The sequence below is a fragment of the Acipenser ruthenus genome, chromosome 36, assembly GCF_902713425.1.
Source record: "Acipenser ruthenus chromosome 36, fAciRut3.2 maternal haplotype, whole genome shotgun sequence".
Lineage (NCBI taxonomy): Eukaryota > Metazoa > Chordata > Actinopteri > Acipenseriformes > Acipenseridae > Acipenser > Acipenser ruthenus.
Window position 1 is genome coordinate 6,841,998 of NC_081224.1, and position 22,583 is coordinate 6,864,580.

At 41.0% G+C, this 22,583-nt stretch overlaps 1 protein-coding gene across 1 annotated transcript; it reads left to right on the plus strand.

The window, feature by feature from the left end:
* Positions 1-1,365: 1,365 nt before the first annotated feature.
* LOC117402107 (histone chaperone asf1b-B) lies at positions 1,366-15,119 on the plus strand. The gene is made up of 4 exons (XM_034002975.3): positions 1,366-1,988; positions 10,526-10,641; positions 14,324-14,500; positions 14,655-15,119. Exons 1-4 carry the CDS (start codon positions 1,880-1,882, stop codon positions 14,844-14,846), a joined length of 594 nt encoding a protein of 197 aa, XP_033858866.1. The 5' UTR covers positions 1,366-1,879; the 3' UTR covers positions 14,847-15,119.
* The last annotated feature ends 7,464 nt before the right edge of the window (positions 15,120-22,583 follow it).

Here is a 22,583-nt window from a genome sequence, read left to right on the forward strand (position 1 = left end):
TCATCAGAGGAGATAGAGGAGGGAGGAGAAGGTAGAGAATAATATACACATCTCCCAAAACGCCTGTCAGCAGATTGCATTCACAGCATGTAAAACAGAATGTTCAAACAAATCTGCTAATGCAGTGGTTGCCAAGCTATAGGGCCCGATTTTCCACTGTGGGCAAATTGCCTATCTAATACATTTACTATGCTGAGGGCAATTTGCCAGCGACTTGCTTAAAGGGGAAATATAAGCCATAGTCTTTTATAGCTCAACCAATCAGATGTGAATACAGCGACACGGGCCAGGACACTTGCAAAGGTACCAAGCACCCTCAATAACTTGTACTAAGATATACAGTAACTTAAAACTAAACAGAGTTGTGTATTTCTGTGAGTGAGGTTGTAGTGCACATACTGGATATTCGTTCAAGCTTGTGACTGTTAGAGCTTGTGAAGTAATTAGTATAGGCTTCATAATGATGGGGAAGCATGGATACTGTTATAACAACGATTTCACCCCAAGCACCAAACAGTGCTATATCTAGGAGCATTTGGGACCCATCCTGTTTTAGAACAACCTTGTTGACACATAAAAAAGGTGTCCCGCAATCCATGTCCAATTTAACAATAAAATATGATGAATGGCTTTCTGGTTTATCCCTCTGTGTACTTCGACAGAAAGCAGTCCAGTTTGTTTGCTACTGCTCAGTGAAGTGTCAAGCTGATCTGCCAGTAGCATTAGGTAACACTACAATAGCTGGTTTCACAGACACTGATCAGCTCTAAAGACTACCTAATGTTACCTTAGGGACAGCCAGGGTCTGTGTGACCAACTCTAAATGTGCTAAACAAATATTTTAACAAATTCAAATATTTTCTTTCTCTAAATGCATTTTTTTTTAAAAATAAAATCTTATTGGCATGGACTCTAAATGCTGGCATTAAATATACAGAAAAAGAACCCCTTTTGGTGCACATTTGAGATATTGGATGGGTTCCGATTGTAGAATATATTTGGGATAATCTAACAGTCAGGGACTGAAATATACTATGAAGTTAATTGCCACAAAGTTGGTAACAGGCTCAGGTGTGCCTATCTAAGACTTGGAACAACTACATGAATTGTATGTTATTGTATTGTATCTGCAGTACTATTATGTAAAATTACTTTTTAGTTTATTATGAAACCAAAGATGCAAAGCCAAATCGTTGGCCTGTAGCCGGTTAACATCTCCACTGATATGTTACACTGTGTAACGTTTTCCTGTTTTGTTTTTATTTTAGCTTAGACTACTAATGTCCCAGCGGAAGGATGCAGAACAGCTTCCTGTTGTCTTTTTTATTATACTTGAGCGCTCTCAGCCAATCCGATAAGAGATTTTCTGGGTCCTGCCCCGTCACCCGACCAATCCTAAACGAGCCCATTCTGAGCTCCTCGCGGTCCGACAGAGGTCTTTCTAAACAGGCTGGCGGGAGAACCTGTATTAAACCCAGCAGATCTGCCAACGGGTCACCGGCGCAGGGGCCGAAATACATCGGAGGAGACTTTGAACTGTGTTTTGGCGAAAGTGTGTGACCCTTTCCAACATTTAACATCCCCGTGGAGTGAGGCGGAAGGCAGAAAATGACGAATACCAGCCGGGACTTTAACTGAAATTAAAACTCTTGTGTTTTATCTTTGTTCAGTCTTTATAAAGGACCCCGCATTCGGAATCCCAGAGACGGATTCACAGCACTGTTTATTCGGCTGTCCTCTTGGTGAATTATAGAAACGAGGCAGGTTTTCTTGTTTTCGTCTCCGGCGGGAAATATTATTGGTTGTACTCTCGTAGTAGTAGAGCGGCTTGGCACGGCACGCCTCGGTTCTTTCACAGCACTCGGTCACAGTAACAGAAATGGCGAAGGTGCAAGTGTTGAATGTGGCGGTTCTGGATAACCCGAGCCCCTTCGGGAACCCGTTCCAGTTCGAGATGACATTTGAATGTATGGAAGACCTGCCGGAAGGTAAGAGGTTCACATCGCTGCAGACTTGTGTGCTTTTTAATTTTGTTATGCTCGTTTTGTAATATTATTGTAATTCAGCTAAGTGTTTGGGGTCGATAGCTAAAGAGTGCTGTACTCCTCGTCAGCTATGGGGGAGGGGTGTAGTACTGGATGATATCTGTGCGCCTGTTCCCCGCTGCTTTTTAAAATCCCTATGCATTTAAACCTCATGTACTATAAATGTATGTTTCTATATAGTTTACATAAACATAAATGTCCATCTATGCGTTTCTCTTGCAGAATGGCTATATGTCTACAGAAGACGAATTGTTAAATCTAGGTACTTTTTGAATTGACCCACGCGTGATTTTGTTTGTTTTTGTTTTATTTATTTATTATTGTTTGTTTTGTTTTTTAATGTAATCCTGCTGTTTTGGGGAAGTGCAAAGCTAGCGAGGTTTGGGTAGAACGATTTTTGCTTTGTTTGTAGTTTAAACTGCTTTCTGGTCTGTGTGCAGTTATATACCGGTAATATAATAATTGCCGGCAGTTTGGGCAACATAACGCTGACTTCATTGTATTTTTATATTAGAGTCTTTGTAATTGTGAATATTAACGCGACTTGTAAATAGCTTGCTGCTTGTGCTTTTAAAAACGAATTGTGGGTATTTCTTACTTAACAGTCGTTGTTAGTTTTACTAGGCCTTTCCCACATATATAAATCCTTTTAATTCAAAACATATTTTAGTGGGAAATGTGTTTGAATTTTGGCGCCGGCGGGCACTTCACACAAGCGACCGAAAAATAGTGTAAACCGCGCCCCCTCATGTTTACAGGTCGGGAGTGACACTGGGGCCCGCCCTCTCTGAGCTCTTCTGTACCCGATTGGATGGAAGACGACTCTGGCTGCAGAAACAGTCGCCTTTCGTCAGAGCAGAAATTGCGGGAGCAACAGGAATTAGACGGAGTTGGATTTAGATTTTCATTGTTGTGAATCGGTAGAGCAAATATATTTGTATGTAACAAATGGTAAATGAGACATATATTAATAAAACATATGGAGCGGACATGTATTAATAAAACATCTGCTAAATTATTTTCTGTTTGTGGGTTAAAACGATAATACTGTAAGTACACGTTTTTAGAAAATGCTAAGGCCCCCTTCTTGACCGGGTGCCCTTGGGATCGCAGTGCTTCTGTCACAAGGTCCAGAGTGAATCGAGCAGGTTCATTAAAAGGGGGGTGTTGCGTCAGTTAGTGCGAGGAACCAGCTAGATGGATACATGCTGTAGATATTTGGCAGACACATTAATTAGTGCGTTTTGATATAACACTGCAGATTTCAGTTTGCCATTAAATAAAACAAAAAAAAACACTTCATTTGTGTCCGTTTATTATCTCAATGTCACAATTGCAGCAGTGCCTGCCACAGATAAATGTAATTGAAATAGATACAAAATAAAATGTGTTGCCCTGACCCTTTTTGTACAATGGTACCAGTTTCAGATCAAAAGCTTTAGGCATTAATCTGGAGCTACAGCTCCTCCTGATTTGAACCCAGCCTGAAGGATGTGAAGCCCCAGGTGGCCTGTCTCAGCCTCACAGCTCTGTGAAAATCCCCCCTGCCCTGCACTTACACCTTCAGTTGTTTAGAAGAATATTTTCAGGTAAACTTGTTTTGATTAAGTCTCTTTCATTGCGTATGTCTGCAGTGCCCTCTGAAGCTGACTGTCCGTCAGCGGGTCCCATTGATAAACGTCGAGTTAAGCGCCAGTCCCGTTGTCATAACTGGACACTCAGCAGTCTCCGCGTATAGGAACACCTCCTAAGAGAACACTTCACCTAAAGGAACACCCTTGTGGTGATATAGGTTTTTCTCTTAAATGCTCTGGCTAAAGGAACAGGAACCGCTTAAAAGAACACCTTTTTGGCTCCGCTAGCGATTCGTTCACTGATGCAGTTCTGTTTTGTAACCTGATAACTATCATCATCAATCTCAAATTGAAATGGTTTATTCAGCCTTTTCAAAACTGACTTGTCCTCGTGAGAATGCCTTGAGGCACACCGATTGGTTTATTCAGTCTTTATAGAACCGGCGTCATATCATTGACTTGTTTTTTATTCCGATTTCCACGGGAGCACCTCATCAATACAAAAGGGCATGTAAAGGCGGAATGCGCAGTTGTATCTCTTGCTACACAAAGTTCTGGCGAGTTGCTTCACCATTCTGTTAAATAAGGTGCATGTCTTCTGTATTGCTGCTGCATTTTGTAGCGTGCAGTGTTCATTTGACAGTTTTTATTAATGTTAGTTTATTAGTATAGTTTATTAACATACACTTGCCTATTGCTTTTCTTTTACTTGTTTCATTTCATGTGTTGATGCATGTGCATCATGATAGGTAACACATTTATATTTCATGATTGATTTTGTAGTGGCTCACTCCGTCTTGGAGAACACTTTGGCTATAAGAACACTTTGCGTGCTTCCCGAGGGGTGTTCTCCGGAGTCTACTGTATTACCAAGTTACTGCCTATCAGACTGTGCAGTTATATAAAGGTGCCACTCTGCATGTCAAACTGGCGTCTTTCTATGTGCGTCCCGTGGATCTAGGCCATGGTGGTCGTCTCTCTTCATTGCTGTTGTATTTACAGCCTGGCAGGGAGTGTGTGTCACTGACAGTTAAATTAACTTTCTGTAGACCAGACTTAAGATTTTTCTTTATGAATATTTATTTGGTGGTGGTCTAAACATATTCATACATTTCAGTGAGTTGGCAGTGCTGTAACGAATAGGGGTGGGAATTTCAAGTAATTTGGTGCTCGAGTACTCGAACGTTAATTCGAGTACTCGAACCTAATGCCAGACAATATTATTTCATATGTGCCACAAATTACCACGTTAACACTAGAACCGCCGCGGTTATACCTAAAACCACTGCTGGCAGTCACTATGATGGTTACATTTTAAACATCAATATTAAAATGAGACAACTATCCGATACAACTCAAACATTTTATTCAAGCACATCATATCAAACATCTGCACAGCCGAAACGCCGTATTTAAATGAACAATTAAACGTAAAAGGGTTTATTTTCTAACTTGCCACATATAAAGCACTACTTCAAAAAATATAATAAAATAAACATTTCAAAAGAAACTAGTGTGTAAACAGGTATATTTACATACAAAACTGTAAAAATGAAAGTAGTTTTTAATTTTAAACGAAAGTAACATGTTAGCTGTTGTGTGTGTCATGCTGTGCTGCACAGAATGACACGTTGAGCTGCACCAGCCTGCAGTTTTCTGATGGAAATGTTTCTGCTGAAGCGCTGTGGTTAGCTTCAAGATGAAATCTCTCCTACTGATATTTACCCTGGTGCATTCCTTGTACAAAATGAATGAATTGATGGCAGCCAGGTACAGTAGAGATAACAACAGCAGGGCTTGAATTTCATTTTTGTGTGCTGGGGGGTTTTCCCCCCTATGCTGCAGCCAATAGGGGGGATTCCAAAATTTTAGGGGGGAATATGCAAAAGTGCCTTTTTTGCCATAGGGCTGAGCCTGAGCTAAGCTTTCCAACGATACCGCCCCTTTGCTGCTACAATGGAGCAATAGACTCGAAACGAAACCTGAGCTGTGAACGCTGTCATATGATGAGAGGCTTAACTTCAGGCGATTGTAGTTCCAGCTAGGAGTACCGCATACACACACTGAATACGTCTGTGGAAAGCCCCGAGTCTGTACTTTTAAACAAGCCATGAACCCGGTAGGTGGTTTTTACGGTGCCTGAGTAATATGTGCATAACCTTCGGTGCGGTGGTGCCCCAAAATGAATGGGGCTGAGTTAAAGCGAAATGTTGTCTCTTTTTTCAAAACTGTTTACGTACTGCAGTGTACTGAGTTTCTATAATCCTTAAAGATAGCGTCCGAGAATCACGTACAAGAGAATAGTCTCGCGGCTCTTAAAATATCGAGCACTACTTTTATTTATTTATTTGAATCAAATATTGTAACGACCCCTGGTCTTGAGGCTCAAAGCAGGAGACGGAGACGGGATTCAGGCCCTAATGAAACTACTTTATTAATTAAACAGGGTCTGTGTTTGGGTAAGGACCACACCACAAAAACAATAAATCCTTCCTCCTGTCTCTATACTAAAAACTCACTCGCTGGGGGTGGGAGCAGGGCAAGGGCGTCTAGATGACATGGTCCGCACCCAGCAGCGGCTCACACACACACCCACCCACACTACCGAAACTAGTGGTATGGTCCCACCCCGGAACAATACAGATAACTTGAATTCACAGGACCAGATGAAACAAAAGTCTGCCAACCTGAACTGACTGGGTCACTACAATATATTGAACTTCATGAAGAGATGTTATTTACATTTTTTCGAGTACTCAAGTAATAAATTAGTGCTCGAGTAATTCTAATTATTTTGAGTACTCTAACCCACTCCTAGTAACGAATCATCGCTTTATCTTTTTTTGCATGATGTCTCGTATTGTAACAGAGGTATGCATGGTTTGTATTGTGATACAAGACCAAAAGCAGTAGAGCTGCACAAACTGATTATTCTGATTGAGCTCTCCAGAAATGATATGCTGACAAGCAGGTGAAGGTCACTGGTGTTGATTCGGCAAGTGTACCGCATTCAAGTGAAGAAACAGGTGCTTGGACTTGTGATTGCTGCTTTTCTTGGACTCTGGAGAACAGAGATCCACACACTTCCAAGCAGCTGTTTCTTCACACATTTCACTTGCAATGGTAAATTAGCTGAGCAACACCAATGAAGCTTTCCTGTGCAGAGCTAAATGCGAATAATGAAATAATCTGTTTGTGCAGATCTAACCAAAAGCATAACGCACGCTTTCTAGCAGTTATACTGCTACGAGCAGAACAACAAATGAAACCTGTCAGTTTCGACACAGTACTTCTGTTTTGTAAATTCAGGATCTCTGCGAACCTGTGCATCAAGCTACATCACGTCAGTGCGATATTACAGGGTGTCCCACTTGAAAGTAGCCTCATGAGTATTTGTTAGATGTTGGCACTGAGTCCAAGTCCATGTTGGGAGTGACATTCCTGTATAAACCAAGTTTGTAATAACGATGGTTCTTGTACATGTCTGTGCCTGCTCCATCATGTGATTGCTTATAATATTTCCTGCACGACTCTCACTACAAATACATTAATTAATACATAAAAACATTGCCATGAGATTTACAGGCTGTTTTATTTAAAATAAATAAATAAATAAAAACATTGTACAGATAATGTCATGTATAAGCATTTTATTTCTATCATTGTAAACATACTTGTCAATCTTCATGTTTTAATAGTTTGACAAATCGATGGATTGTGCATGTCCAATAAATAACTAATATCACTAATGTGTTTTTTTTATTTATTTTTTTTAAATTTAGTCGTTGGCAATTTAGTTTTTATTATTTTCTCCCCAATTTGAAATGCCCAATTATTTTTAGGCTCCACTCACCGCTACCACCCCTGCGCTGACTCGGGAGGGGCGAAGTTGAACACACGCTGTCCTCCGAAGCGTGTGCCGTCAGCCGCCCGCTTCTTTACACTCTGCAGACTCACCGTGCAGCCGCCTACAGCGTCGGAGGACAACGCAGCTCTGGGCAGCTTACAGGCAAGCCCGCAGGCGACCGGCCAGACTACAGGGGTCGCTGGTGCGCGGTGAGCCGAGGACACCCTGACCGACCTAACCCTCCCTCCCCCCGGATGACGCTCAGCCAATTGAGCGCCGCCCCCTGGGAGCTCCCGTCCACGGTCGGCTGTGGAATAGCCTGGACTCGAACCGGCGACGTCCAGGCTATAGAGCGCATCCTGCACTCTAGCGAATGTTTTTTGTTTTTTAATAGCATTTAAATCTAAAAAAAAATATGGTATATAGCAAACTAGGTTAACAACACTAAAATCGAAAGAAAAAAATCATTACATTTTTTAAACAGGGAAAGTTTGTCTTAAAATGCTTCTAAACAATAAACATATATAACATCCCAACAAGTAGATTGACCACGAATTGTTACAAATTACACCGCACAATTTTTTCTAATCTGCTATCTTTACTAGATTCCTGCATTTAAATGTCAGGTTCATGTGTTAAGAAAGCAACATCACTTATTTGCTAATTTACAAAAACATAAATAATACCTTAAGATTATTTGCCTTGCCAGAGGCTCTCTTGGCAGCCATTTCTGGGTTTCTTTGTAACCAATAGAAGATCAGCTTCTTCCACAGCTAGCCAATCAGAATTGATTGGGGGTGGGACGTAAACACTTTTTAAAATGTTTGTGTGTAGGTGCTAGGGAAACGACGGCTGGAGCACGCGTCCTCCGAAACGTGCTCCTGCCAAGCTGTCATTTTTTCGCACTGCGGATCCACAGCGATGCCACCAGACCTATAGTGCTGGAGGACAACACAGATCTGGCAGCTCCACTGCAGAACCACAGGCGCAACGTGTTTGGTCTAGCGCCTATTCACTACGTTACCAGGCGTTGTGCGATTGCTTCAGTGATGGCAAGTGGGATAAGGGCTCCGTCAGATGTGTGGGATTTCTTGAAAAAAAAAAATGAATAAAGTGCTGTGGAATGTAAAATCTGCACAAAGCGACTCGTTATCATGGTCTACCAGTTTGTGCGATCATGTGAAACAGCTGTATGCTGCACTTTACAAAGAACCAGATAAAGCAGAAGACCATTGCTGACTCTGCAAAAAAACAAACTCCACTGACACAATCATGCAAGGATGGAACAACATGCAAGGTAATCGGCTTCCTTGTACAGGGAATGTGTCCACTTGGTATTGTTGAAGACGAACCTTTCATTGACCTGCTATGTAACCTTGAACCAGTGTACAAGGTACCATCTCTCAAAATGGTTACAAAAATGATTCAACGGCAGCGCACTAATAGAAAAAAAGCATTTAAGTCCGAGCAGGAAAATGTGGCTTTTCTTGCCCTGGCAACAGATACCTGAACAAGTCTAGAAAATGAGTCATACATGACTAATTTGCCACTACATAAATGGTAAGTGGCGCTTACAAACCTGAACTTCTAGCTACAAAACTGATTGCAGAGACTGAGCCACACTGCTGTGAATCTGCAGCAACACCTGGAGGATATACTGTCAGAGTTTGCAATCCCCCTCTCTATAATAGTTGCAGTAATTACGGGTAACTCATGACAGAAAACATGGGCTTAACTGCTGTGGGGGGGTGGGGCACAGTTTACAACTTTTAATTCACAAAGGTCTGGCGGCGGTAAAGGAGATTTGATCGTATTATTTGTGTGTCGAGAAAGTCGTTTGGCCACTTTAAAAATTAGTTCTACAGCACGGGCTGAACTACACTGGCGTCAAGAGCAGTTTGGTCTCTGCATAGAAGTGCCTATGTAAGACTTACCAAGGAGATGGAATGCAACCTGCTATATGATGGAGCGGCTTTCCAAACACAGATAGCCGTTTATCTGCAGTATTGAGTGACCGAAATGACACACAAGAAGCTCATCGCTACCTTGATCTCAAACCAGAGCAATGGGATCTGAGCTGTTTAAAGTGTTGTCCCCAATGAAAAACAGAGAGCTACACTATCTTCTGCTCCCCACTCACATTCAAACGCTACACCCCCCCACACTCTGAACTTCCTGTGTGGTCAGAATTCTGCAGCGTCTCTTATTAGCCAAAGTACCGTGCATACAACCAAAAAAAATGCATTTCAGAAACTTTAATAATCTTACAGCTCCTGCATTACACCTAAATGTATTCCTTTTCTTGCTAATTCATATATATATATATATATATATATATATATATATATATATATATTAGTGCTGCTGCGTTTACTTCTACACCAGTATCACTACATAGTGCTGCGTACCGATGGTATTCTTTTTTTTTTTGTTTTTTTTTGTTTGGGTTCCATAAACTTTACAGAAATACAGGCATGCTCCAGTGTGTAGTTGTATTCTTTTTAAGTAGATTTTATTCAAGTTTATTCAATTTAATTGTGTTTCTATTTGTAATGTTTTGCCATACTGTGTTTCGTTTCTTTATGAAGTGCTGCATTTATCTGAGCTGGGGTAGGGGAAAAAATGTACATGTTTCATTATTGAGAGCGGCATCTATTACAAATCTGATATCTGAGTGTGGCGCTTATTCAAGGGCAGCGGTAATGCAAAGTAATACGATGTTCACGCTCCTTGAATATTTTTCTACTTTAAATAACGTTACATTTTAATGGCTTTTATTACCTTGCAAACTAAAGAATATCTAAATCTTGGCCGAACATAAAAATACCATGTTCGTCCTAGCACTACAAATAATATAAGCAGAAACCATGAAGAATCAGACAGGACACACTTCAAATATTAGAGAAATGTAGCTATTAAAGTTAAGTCTTCTACATCTAAAAATGTTAGTACAGAAGGATTTTAATGTACTTTTGGCTTATGTGCTGTCTTGCACCCATCCTTACTTTGCAGAGTCCCACTCTGCTCACATGCCTGTGTTTTGTGTTGTGTGTTTGCAGACCTGGAGTGGAAGATCATCTATGTGGGCTCCGCGGAGAGTGAAGAGTACGATCAGGTTCTGGATTCGGTCCTGGTGGGCCCGGTCCCAGCAGGGAGGCACATGTTTGTGTTCCAGGTGGGTGAGCTGTGCTGTTAGTACAGGGGGTGGGGTGATTAGGACAGCACCATACATACAGCTGGAGCCTAAAGGGCAAGTGCCTTCAAAGCAGAGCTGCACGAAGAGAGTATGTGATTACTGGGATTGAGCTCTCCACAGAAATCAGCTGCTGACAAACAGGTGAGGGTCATTGGTGCTGATTGGGCTCATTTACCATTCATTTGTGTGGATCGCTGTTCTCCACCGAGTCTAAGAAAAGCAGCAATCAACACAAAATAAGTGAAATCGCTGGACAGTGGGACAGAAACGTTAAGCTTTTTAATCCAAATTTCGAAAAGAAAGGCCACCAATTATAGTCCTTTTGTATATAGGTGCAGAAGTCTTCTTACAAGCCCATCTTTTTTTTTTTTTTTTTTAAATCTAGCAACATTGTTTTTTTGTAGTTAGTAGTAACTATTTAATAGCCTGCAGAGGGAGCTGCGCTTGTATATGCGGGTCACCGTTTTACCTGCAACAGTCCACCAATTATGATGCAACTATGGCTTTGGGTGTTACTAGAATACAGTTTTATAGTTGTAATCGCTACGTTGCTCAACAACCAAAGGGACACAGCTTACAATCCTGACCAGCCCACCCCCACCCCTGCATGAACTAAAAATAGCTATTGAATATTGAGTAACAACCTAGAAAAGTCCTCATCTTACAGGCTGAGCATCCTAATAGAGTACTAAACGCTGTTCTGTGCAGTAGAATGTGTGTTAAGTGACCTGGGAGAGGACACAAACACTGTTCTGTGCAGTAGAATGTGTTATTTACTGTAGGTGTCATTTATGCATCGGTTTCCTTAGAATGATCTGTTTTTGATACATTTATAAGTTCTGTACAAATCCAAATGCATTTCAAGCATTTGCAGACCTGCTAACCTCTACGCATTTTGCGTATCCGCTACGCATTTTGAGTTGGTAATACACGGGTACGCTTTTATCAGAGATGAAACGCAGTAACACGTAACCCATATTTCGCTCATCGTCTATGATGTTGCCTGTAGTTAGAGAAAGTGATGCATCTAACAGCAGGGCCGGCCTTAGGGCAAGGCAAGCAAGATAGATTAACCAATCAGGTTTTGAGTTTAGTTATCGATCCAACCTCCGTTTAAAAAAAAAAAAAAAAAAAAAAAAAAAAAAAGTTATCGTGGGTTGACTGATAGAAATTCCTACCACCCAGTTTCTTTGTATAATCACTGCCATTCTACGGTAGACTATCAGGCTTTGTTGAGCTGACTCGCTTGTGTTTCAGCTGCCAGTTTCGGGCACACTGGAGGAGTGTGAAGTGTCTTGTGAGGAAATTGTTTATTTCAAACTGTCTACGGTACCTTTGTTTTTTAATTAATGCATTAGTTATGCATTCATTTGTATCTGGGGGAAAAAACCCACTTGCGTTTTTAAAAAAATAAATAAATAAATAAAACGTGCTCGGTTTAGATAACTGCATGGCATGAAAAGAAAATACAGCTGAATGAGGATTTTACGAGAATGACGAGGGAGGAAGTACGAACATTTATTATAATAATATAGTACAATATTTAAGTTTTAATGTTCTGTTTTTGGCTCGTTGTCCCGTTTTTCACAAACGCCTGTTACCATAGAGGGATGTCAGTAAAATTCGATTTTATAAAAATGAGCACAGCATTAACATTGTTAATGTGGTTAAGGTACGTAAGGCTTCTGTTTACTTTGCAAGTAGCGTACAATTACATTGTAGATAAATGCCATTTAATTGTGCTTTTAAACAAGTCATAAACGGCTGGTTTGTGATTTTATTATTATTATTATTTATTTCTTAGCAGTCGCCCTTATCCAGGGCGACTTACAATTGTTACAAGATATCACATTATTTTCACATACAATTCCCCATTTATACAGTTGGGTTTTTACTGGAGCAATCTAGGTAAAGTACCTTGCTCAAGGGTACAGCAGCAGTGTCCCCCCACCTGGGATTGAACCCATGACCCTCTGGTCAAGAGTCCAAAGCCCTAACCACTACTCCACACTGTTGCCTAATTCTGTATTACATAGTTTTCAAGCACCGCCCTCTCCTGAAGACATAGTGTATAAAGTACTGTATAAAATAATTTATTAGAACATTACTTCACATTTACTGATGTTGTATGGATTTTTACCCAGTTTTCCAATCAAATAATAAAATGCATACCTTTACAACCAACCATTTCATAGCCTGCAAAGTAGGGAAACATATTATCCTTTTGTACTTTTGTTGTCATTTTTTTTTTCTTTTTTCTTTTTTTTTTTTGACAGTCAAGGATATTGAAGTTCAGTAAGATAACTGTATAGCTAAATATTTATGAAAAAAACGGCCATACAAGTAATAATATTAATGTAATATCAGAACTACCAATACATGCTTACTGATATTAACTTTTTATGAAGTGCTCAATACAAACGAATGGTCCAGGCTTTTTTTTGTTTTTTTATTCTCTTTTAATCACTGAAATCTGAAAGTGCAGTTTGACCTGTTGGATTCCTTTCTGTTCCAAACAACTCACTTTGTGGATAGCTATTACATTTGGTGCTGACTCAGTGACTATTTACAAGTTTTTTTTTTTCCTTTTTCAATTTTCCTTTTTCAATTTGTTATAAAACAAATTGAAATGTAAATAAAATACAAACAAACACCTGAAAAAAGAAACAAGGACCAGGGGTCACAAATGCAGATTAGATAAAGGGGCATTCAGAACAGAAAATGGGAGGCACTTTTTTACACAGAGAATTGTGAGGATCTGGAACCCGCTCCCCAGTAATGTTGTAGAAGCTGACACCCTGGGATCCTTCAAGAAGCTGCTTGATGAGATTCTGGGATCAATAAGCTACTAACAACCAAACGAGCAAGATGGGCCGAATGGCTTCCTCTCGTTTTGTAAACTATGTTCTTATACTACAAAAATTGCTATTTTCTGTACTTGAAATAATTTTCAGTTGGTATAAATTAAAACCGTTTCATCTGTACTAAGGTAAACAAAATTAAATTTAAACTGAAACAATCATAGCTAATCTCATTATTTATTTATTTATTTATTTATTTATTTATTTATTTATTTTACTGAAAAATTCATACTCAAAACTCACCAGAGTGTGTAGTATTTAGCTGTTTTATACCCTAAAACAATTTTGGGGGAAGACCCCTGGACCCCCTGAGATGTCAGCGTGAAAGAGCGCTAAAAAAAAAAAAAAAAAGTCAAGGTTGGCGGGTCTGCATTTGTTTGTACCGAAGTTTGTTTGAATATTCACCCCATCACTTTATTATTGTTATTATTATTATTATTATTATTTATTTCTTAGCAGACGCCCTTATCCAGGGCGACTTACAATCATAAGCAAATACATTTCAAGTATCACAGTACAAGTAATAATACAACTAATACAAGGATTTCATTTTTCTGAAAACTGAAGTTTTAATGTGCTGTGGCATCCTGTAAACATCTCATAACCGCACACATGGGCAACCTAAAATCAAAACCCAGCCCATATACAATAGGGAAGTGGCTGGGACATAGAGGATGGCACAGTGGATTCGTCTTTTGTCCTACTGTAAGCAGTATCCTGGAGGGCTCTGTAACCCTGTGTGAGTGCAGGCAGTATTCTGGAGAGTCTTGTAACCCTGTGTGTGTCTTTGTGTGGTGCAGGCGGACGCTCCTAACACAGGACTGATCCCGGAGAGCGATGCGGTGGGGGTGACGGTGGTGCTCATCACCTGCACTTACCGGGGTCAGGAGTTCATCCGGGTGGGATACTACGTGAACAATGAGTACACAGACCCCGAGCTCCGCGAGAACCCCCCTCTCAAACCCAACTACCAGCAGGTAAATGTAGATCTCTTACCAATGTTAGTTTCACATACACTACCTTTAATCTTAAACCAAACCATAGCTGCCTCCAATGGGATATCCTTTGGTTAAATACATTTTGTTTTTCATGAAGGAAGGTGTAAAAACAATCTCTCCTTCTCCTCCTCAGCTCCAGAGGAATATCCTGGCCTCCAATCCCCGAGTCACCCGCTTCCACATCAACTGGGACGGCAGTGCTGACAAGATGGAGGACGCGGAGAATGTGGACCCCACACCCAACACCATGCTGCCCCCGAGCTGCGCTCCCACCAAGGGCACTGGCCTCGGCCTGCTGCCCGAAAACTCCATGGACTGCCTGTAGACTCGCTCTGCTCCCCGGCCAGCCATGCCTTCCACTGCTCCTCCGCACCGAGGGCTCTGCTCCTGGGCAACACTGATCAGACTGCCCTGTCGGGGCTTCCAGCTGCTGCAGAGCTGCATCCTGCACCCTGCGGTGTGACTGCATGGAAGGGTTTCTCAGCACTTCATATCTGGAGCAAGGACTGATTTATTGTTGTTTTTTATTCTTTCTCATTACCGGAAGACCTTTCTGTAAAAAATAAATTTAATGAAATAAAAATACTTGGAGATTGTATTGCTAGCTATGCTTTTCACTTGGCAAGCAGGAAATGAATGAACCAACCAACAGGGTTCTGCTTATTGATGGGAGTTGAGGCTTCCACCTTAAATTGATTGGGTTTCACGCTGAGTTGAGTTAGGCAGGGTTTGACCATGTGCTGCTAGGGTTAGATGTTGGCACCTTTTGAAAACACGGTCCTGGGGACAGGGTTTTCAATTATCCACCTTAGAACTATCAATTTAAATTTGGAAGCATTTGAGCAATCTGTTCAATCTGAAATGGTCCTTGTCCAGAAACCAACATATCAATTAATGGATATGCACTCTGGCAAGACTTATTACTGTGTAACACTTCCTATAAGTTTGATCAGTTCAGAGTGCTTCTCAACATCAAACTAATACCAAGTTGGCAAAGTTCGGTCTTTTTTAGTGTTAACACTAAAGTCGTCTGAAACATTGTCTACTTGGCGTTCTCACAACAGATTTAGTAGAGGCGCTGCACCTGGTCTTTGAAATCCTATACAGTGACAATATTCCTCTATTGCGACCACATGAGGGGGCTGAGTAACATTCTTATCCCTTAGCAAGTATGTTACTAATGTAAATCCCCACCACTAATGTACATACAAACTCTAACTATAAAAAATGTAGATCACCCTGACCTGCATCCACAGTACAAAACGTGAATTAGATACAGTGCAGACAGACTGACAGGTTCCTTCATAGATCCACATATTGGGTATATGATAAAGAATACTGGAATAAAGTTTCATCGCTATCATCTTAGGGATTTTAATGGTGTCGGTTACAAGGGTCAGTTTAGCTGAAAGGGTGGTTCTGAAACCCAGGACTGGAGGCAGAGTGACTGCTGACTTCTGATTGGTGGTAAACCAGTTCTGAAATGACACACTGGGGCAGGGCAAGGCTTTGATGGTGTGTGGGGGTGGGGGGGTGAGAGGGCTGTTTATTTTGTAAACATCTGTACATACAAGGTTTTTTGTTTTGAAATAAATTGCTCATAACTTCACCCCCCACCCTTTTTTTGTATTGTATGTTAGATTGGAAGAGATTTATAAATTTTGTGTTTTTTTTTTTTTTGTGTTTTTTTTTTTTTTTTTTTTTAAATAAATACATGTTTCTGTTTAGAATGGTCTTCCTTTTTAACTCCTCAACACAGACAATGAACGACGTGTCTCCTGGTGTGTCGCAGTAAAATTAAAAGCATGCAGTGAAACCTGCCTGTTCTGTGATAGGGTAAGGGAGTGCTAATCACTACATGCAGTGACCCTGCCTATTCTGTGGTAGGGTAAGGGAGTGCTGATCACTGCATGCAAGTGAGCCCTACCTGTTCTGTGGTAGGGTAAGGGAGTGCTAATCACTGCATGCAGTGACCCTGCCTATTCTGTGGTAGGGTAAGGGAGTGCTGATCACATGCAAGTGAGCCCTGCCTGTTCTGTGGTAGGGTAAGGGAGTGCTAATCACTGCATGCAGTGAACCCTGCCTATTCTGTGGTAGGGGGTGCTAATAACCTTTTGATAACAGCATTCTCCGTGGTCAGTTGCAGCAAGCTGAAAGTAGCGTACTTGTATGAACCTCTGGCTAGTACGGAGGACAGTCCTAATGATGGACTGCAGGATAGTTTCAACTGTAACCAAACAAATTCAGGTAGCGGGCTGGTTCAGCTACAACAAACCATGCATCAGCCTTCCTGTGCGCTCAGGAGGGTTGGAACAGTGTCCAGCTAACCCTGTGATTCTTCAGACTAAAAGCTGTGCTGACTTGTTACTGGTGTATAGAATCCTTTAATTCCAACATAGTAAGCACAGGGATGTGTTGTTTTTTTTTCTTCCCAACAAAGCAGTCCAAATTAATTCTGAAATTGTAATTTCAAATAAAGTACATTGGCTTTAATTTAAATTGCATCTAACTGCAGATACTGAAGTGGGGGAGGAGGAGGGGGGGACACAATTGAAGGTTTTACACTTTATTGATTTACATTAACTAGAACTAAAAGAGCTTGGACAATAGGTCTTGAAGAACTGGTTGTCTGATTAACTATTTCTGTAAATGTGTGAGTGTAATGGTTAAATTAACACATTGTTGAAGTTGGGAGACCGCTCATGCCGAGCTTTGTTTTGTGCATTTTTTTATCCTTTTTTTCATTGGTATTAAGATCGTACAGAGCTGGTTATGGTAGTTCACAGACCCAAGGACTACATTTGCAAGTTCACTTCATTTAACCAATAGTTTGTTTTTTTTATTAATAGGATCCTCAGAAAACATGGACCCTTACATGCTGACCAGGTCGTCCGTCACTTCTCCGTAGTGAACCCAGTACCAGTCTTGACCGAGCCTGTCATGCACGCCTAGCCTCCCATAGCGGTTTCAGCTTATTTGTAATCCTGTGCTGTCCGTTCGATGCATGGTTACGAGGATCCTCTCTACGTGCCTCCACTGGTACACAGTACTGATAGATTTTTCCTTCCTGGTGTCTAATAACTTCCTGTGCTGTAGGTAATATGACCTGAGTGCTGCTAGACCATTGGAGTTAAACTGACCTACAGCACCGAAAGTGGCAGCAGCTTTGAATCATCTGAATATTTAGGCATAAAATGCAAACAAAAAAGCAGCAGAACATGAACAGAAGAAAGGAAGTCCTGCTCATGCTAATTATAAAACCTTGGTTACACTCCTTTTAACATTGTGATAGAAATGCAACTTCCACAATGCATTCATGCATAATCTTTATTTTCCTTTTTAAATTAAAATGTTCAAAGCAGGCTTGAGGTGTAAGTGTTTAAAGATGCAATTTGCGCTTTCGTGTTGAATTTCATACTTCGATACAATCACAAGGTCTTTTTGTGTTTGTACATTCTTCCTTGGTCTACCCCTTTCACTCATTAGAAAGCATGTTACATTTTCAGTTGTGTTTCACAGCACAGTCTGCGCTTGTACACAGTCCATTGCTGGAGCTGGCATATAGTTGTGTAATACAATTTGCTGATAAATGTGAAATCAGAGTGGTCTGCTTGCTGTACTCCATGGATAGAGGAACTTATCCCTGAGATACGTGAATGAAATCCTGCTTTCAAAATCAAATTAAAAAGGCTTATTCATACTGTATAGTACTACCAGCCCTTCTTTATTAATTGCACTAATTTGGAGAATATTTAATCTTTTTATAGACAAGCTTGGCTTCAAGCAGTCTGTGTTTATATTTGTATTACCCTAAACACGGGTGAGCCCCAGTGAGAGTGCAGCTCTGTGGCACGTCTCGGCTGGCTTCCTGGGGTTAGGTAAGAGTAGAATACAAGTTGCTGGTAGTTACACAATGCCAGCTTGTCAGTTCCCACCAGAATACTGTGTCCAGTTCTAGTCCCCTCCTATACAACAAATACTTTCTGGTACAGAGAAAGGCAAGCAGGCTAATCCATCGCACCTGTTTTGCTGTGTGGGTCTCGTAAGAATTGTTAAGAACGATGCTCATCTGGTTCCTAGTAGCCGATCGATCTCAAAACTTTTTGAGGTTGGGTATTAAAGGATTTAGTGATTCTGTCTCAACATGAGGTAACCCATTCCATACCGCACCACTCTGTGAAGACGTGTTCCCTACCCTCTGTCCTTATTCTATTTCCACTTAAAATTCCAACTGTGTCCTCTGGTCCTGGTTTCTGTGCTGCACTTAAAGTATTAGGGTTCATTTTGTCAACTCCTTTTAACATTTTAAAGACTTCAATCAAGCTTTATTCTTTGTTCTAGACTAAATAGATTCAGAAATGCAGATTTGAAAATAAGCACATTTTCATTTTACAAAACAGATATCTGGTATCGTACTCTGCTCCGTTTGCTTGCCTCTCTTCCAGGTGGCTGCACCAGTCTGTTTACATTACTTGCAAGTATTTCAGCCATGTAGACACACAAGCGTCCTACCTCTTTAAAGAATGACCTGTGTGGGAGACTGTTTACTATATTTTATCTGTAGTTTACATTACTGCGCACTCAAACGTCTTTACAGACTAAACTTGCTGCATCTCTAGTTTGTTTATATTACAAGCTTGCTTCCTCCTCAGCTGTGAGTCTGCTCTGACCGCCCCTCTCTCGTCTCCATTGCTGGTGTGCAGCTGTGAGTCTGTGCTCTGACCGCCCCTCTCTCGTCTCCATTTCTGGTGTGCAGCTGTGAGTCTGTGCTCTGACCGCCCCTCTCTCGTCTCCATTGCTGGTGTGCAGCTGTGAGTCTGTGCTCTGACCGCCCCTCTCTCTTCTCCTTTGCTGGTGTGCAGCTGTGAGTCTGTGCTCTGACCGCCCCTCTCTCGTCTCCATTTCTGGTGTGCAGCTGTGAGTCTGTGCTCTGACCACCCCTCTCTCGTCTCCATTGCTGGTGTGCAGCTGTGAGTCTGTGCTCTGACAGCCCCTCTCTCTTCTCCTTTGCTGGTGTGCAGCTGTGAGTCTGTGCTTTGACCGCCCCTCTCTCTTCTCCATTGCTGGTGTGCAGCTGTGAGAGCAATAGGGAGCCCAATTAGTGCAGGGGAGTTCTGAATAGAAGGGGCTGCCTTTCATCATCCCCGGAGACACAAACACAAACCCTGGAATCCTTCAGACAGAGCCGCAACCCTTTCATGAGCAGAGACTCGCTGCCTGGCAACCAATGAATGGCCTGGGCCCTTTTTTTTTTTTTTTAAATACTATGTATTATTAATTTGCTGCTTGTGAATGAACACTCATGAAAGGTGAGGGACAATGGCACTGCAGGCAGGAACGCGGCCACACGAGCTTCCCTCATAGCGAGCAAGACAGTGCTCTTCAAGACTTAAACACTGTCCGCCTCACACAGTCCTAGAAAGACTACTGGTGTCCAAGGTGCTAAACTGGGACTACCTAACTCAATTAATAGCAATCGAGTTGTTAGAATAGACCACTGCTGTATTTTCAGCAATTCAGTTGACAATTTATCTATGGGCCGTGTGCGTTTAACCAATGATATTGCGTTTTCTAATCACCTGATTTCACGCTCAATTTTGCTGAATAGGAAGTGTGGCTAGACGCAGGAGGAAATCAATTTTTTTTGTGGTGGAAAATGATAATGGGATGTTAGATTTGCGGAATAAAAAGACTGCAATAAAAAGGAAGACGACTGTAAGGAATTAAATGTTTTTGGTCCACACTCGAGTAAACATGTTTACTGCAAACAGTGACCTTCTTAAAACTGCGTTTAAAATGGTCAGTGTGTGGCACATTTAGCAGAACTGACAATAGAAACTGCTTGTGTATCTCCGAGCTAATGGAGTGCCTGTTTTAATAATTTACATAGATACTAAAAATGAAAGGACAAGGCTCTACAGCACAGGGATTTGCATACAGTATAAGTGGCAGCCAGAAATTAAATATTTACGTTGGAAGTTGTTTCACCTTTATTGGAGCAACCATTAACTTTTCACATGCATCAAATCCTATGCAGGCCCACTTGCGTAATTGTGCTCATTTCTCTACTCGTCTCATTTCAGTGTGAGCGCTGTCTTTAAACAATGGCTTCTTTAATATCACATGTTATAGTGCAAAATAATATACTTGTTTAAAGATGGCGATCACATTTAACAAAATGTATGCAAAATAGGTAAACACTACCTTATTAAGATTTCCATTACATGAGAGTAGATGTTAAAACTTCATGCTGATTTGAACTCAGCTCTCGCCAAGATAAGCACCAACTAAGACGTAGCTTTACAGTAAACTAATGTGATCCATAGGTGTCTCCATCCATTTGCGCTTCCTTCCATATGATGATGTAGATATCCTTCTGTCAGGTGTTGATGGCTGAAGTGTAATGCCGGCTCCAGGGATCAGCTTATTGCCTCCCTGGCGCATCAGCACACACAACGGCTGCGATGCTGGCTCCGGGGATCAACCACAGTGCGGCCTCCCCAGCGCAATTAAAACAAGCTCAATTGCACAAATCCTGCAGGATTTTATACATGGAAAAAATACAAATGTGGCAAAAAAACTTAATTTCTGCAGATATACCCTGGGGTAGTTCCATAAAGGTGAAACAGCTTCCATAGGAAATATTCAAGTTCTAATTACACACATCTGTCCATATGTCACACTTTTCTATAGACCTGAAAAACAGCTTATCCAGTTGAGCTGGAACTTGGTATTACCATTATTTAGCATACAGTATTGAGAGTATTAGATTCTGGGGATATAGGGAGTGTCTGTACATCTGTCCATCTGTCACTTACATTCCTTCATATAGCTGGAGAACCATGTATCCAATTGTCATGAAACTTGGAATTAAAATTATGTAGAGCCCATTATTGAGAGGAACAGATTTCTGTGCTCTGTGGAAATGTCTGTCTGCCCATGCATACACCTGTCTGTTAAACACAAATATCTGGAGAATCAGTTACCAAGCTGTGATTAAAAATGTTGTTGATAAATTTTATTCTATACATACCTTTGACTTCCAATTTCAAAACGTTCATTCCAGACACTGGGGTCAAATTCACTCAATGTTTGCATCAGTAAAAGGTTCTAAAACTTTAAATAAACAAGGCAGTAAGTAGAGTAGGTATTTTAAAATGACTAAGTAGCACCACATTGGATTTTATAAACCTGCATTGTAACAGCCTTTCAGTTTGATTCGTGGTACTTGAGTCACAGCAGCTCCTACAATGCAGTGGTCAGTGTTATGTATAATTAACACTTGAGACTCCTGCATTCTTGTAGGGGTGAAGCCGTGTATTCACTGTCTCTTGTGTAATTCTAGGCTCCACAAGTGTGTTTTTACAGATTCCTTTGTATTTAATTAGTGGATGTTTTATTTTATTTTTATATACTGTACGCATTATGTTTATATTACATGTTTAGTTTAGCAAATCTAGAATTTGTCATGAAATATAAACATGTTAAATAAAATATCTGTTAAAAAAAATGGCATTATCAATGTGTTTAATATTTAGAACCGCTTGTTAAATATCTTATACAGTAGTACAGTAGTTGCATTTTTCACAGTTCTCATAGACATTGCTCACTCGCGCTCTGTTTAATCATATTCCACAGCCGTAGTCTCCGCGTGCCTTAAATTCTGACCAACTTTCTAAAAATAGCATCCTGCTGACGTCCCCCAACCAATCGGGGATTAGCCAGGCGGGGAGGGGTTATCGAGGCCATGTCGTCATCAAACCATTCCAAAATATCCTATCGGAATTATACGTGTGGATGGGTTGCTAGGTAAAAGGCACATTTACCTCATGGAAACTGCCAACCAAAATTCTGAAATAAAAAGGGGGGCGGGCAGAGAGCTGGAGGAAAATAATAGGTGACGTCATCCGTCGAGCGAGGGGGCAGGATGGAATTGTGTTGACAGAATAGAATGGACCAATCCAATGCCGGAAAAATTAAGGGTTACTAGGAAACTACCAATTCGCAGACACCAGGTCACTGTCCATCATGTTTGAACAGTCCTATGGGCTGCTCTCATGGG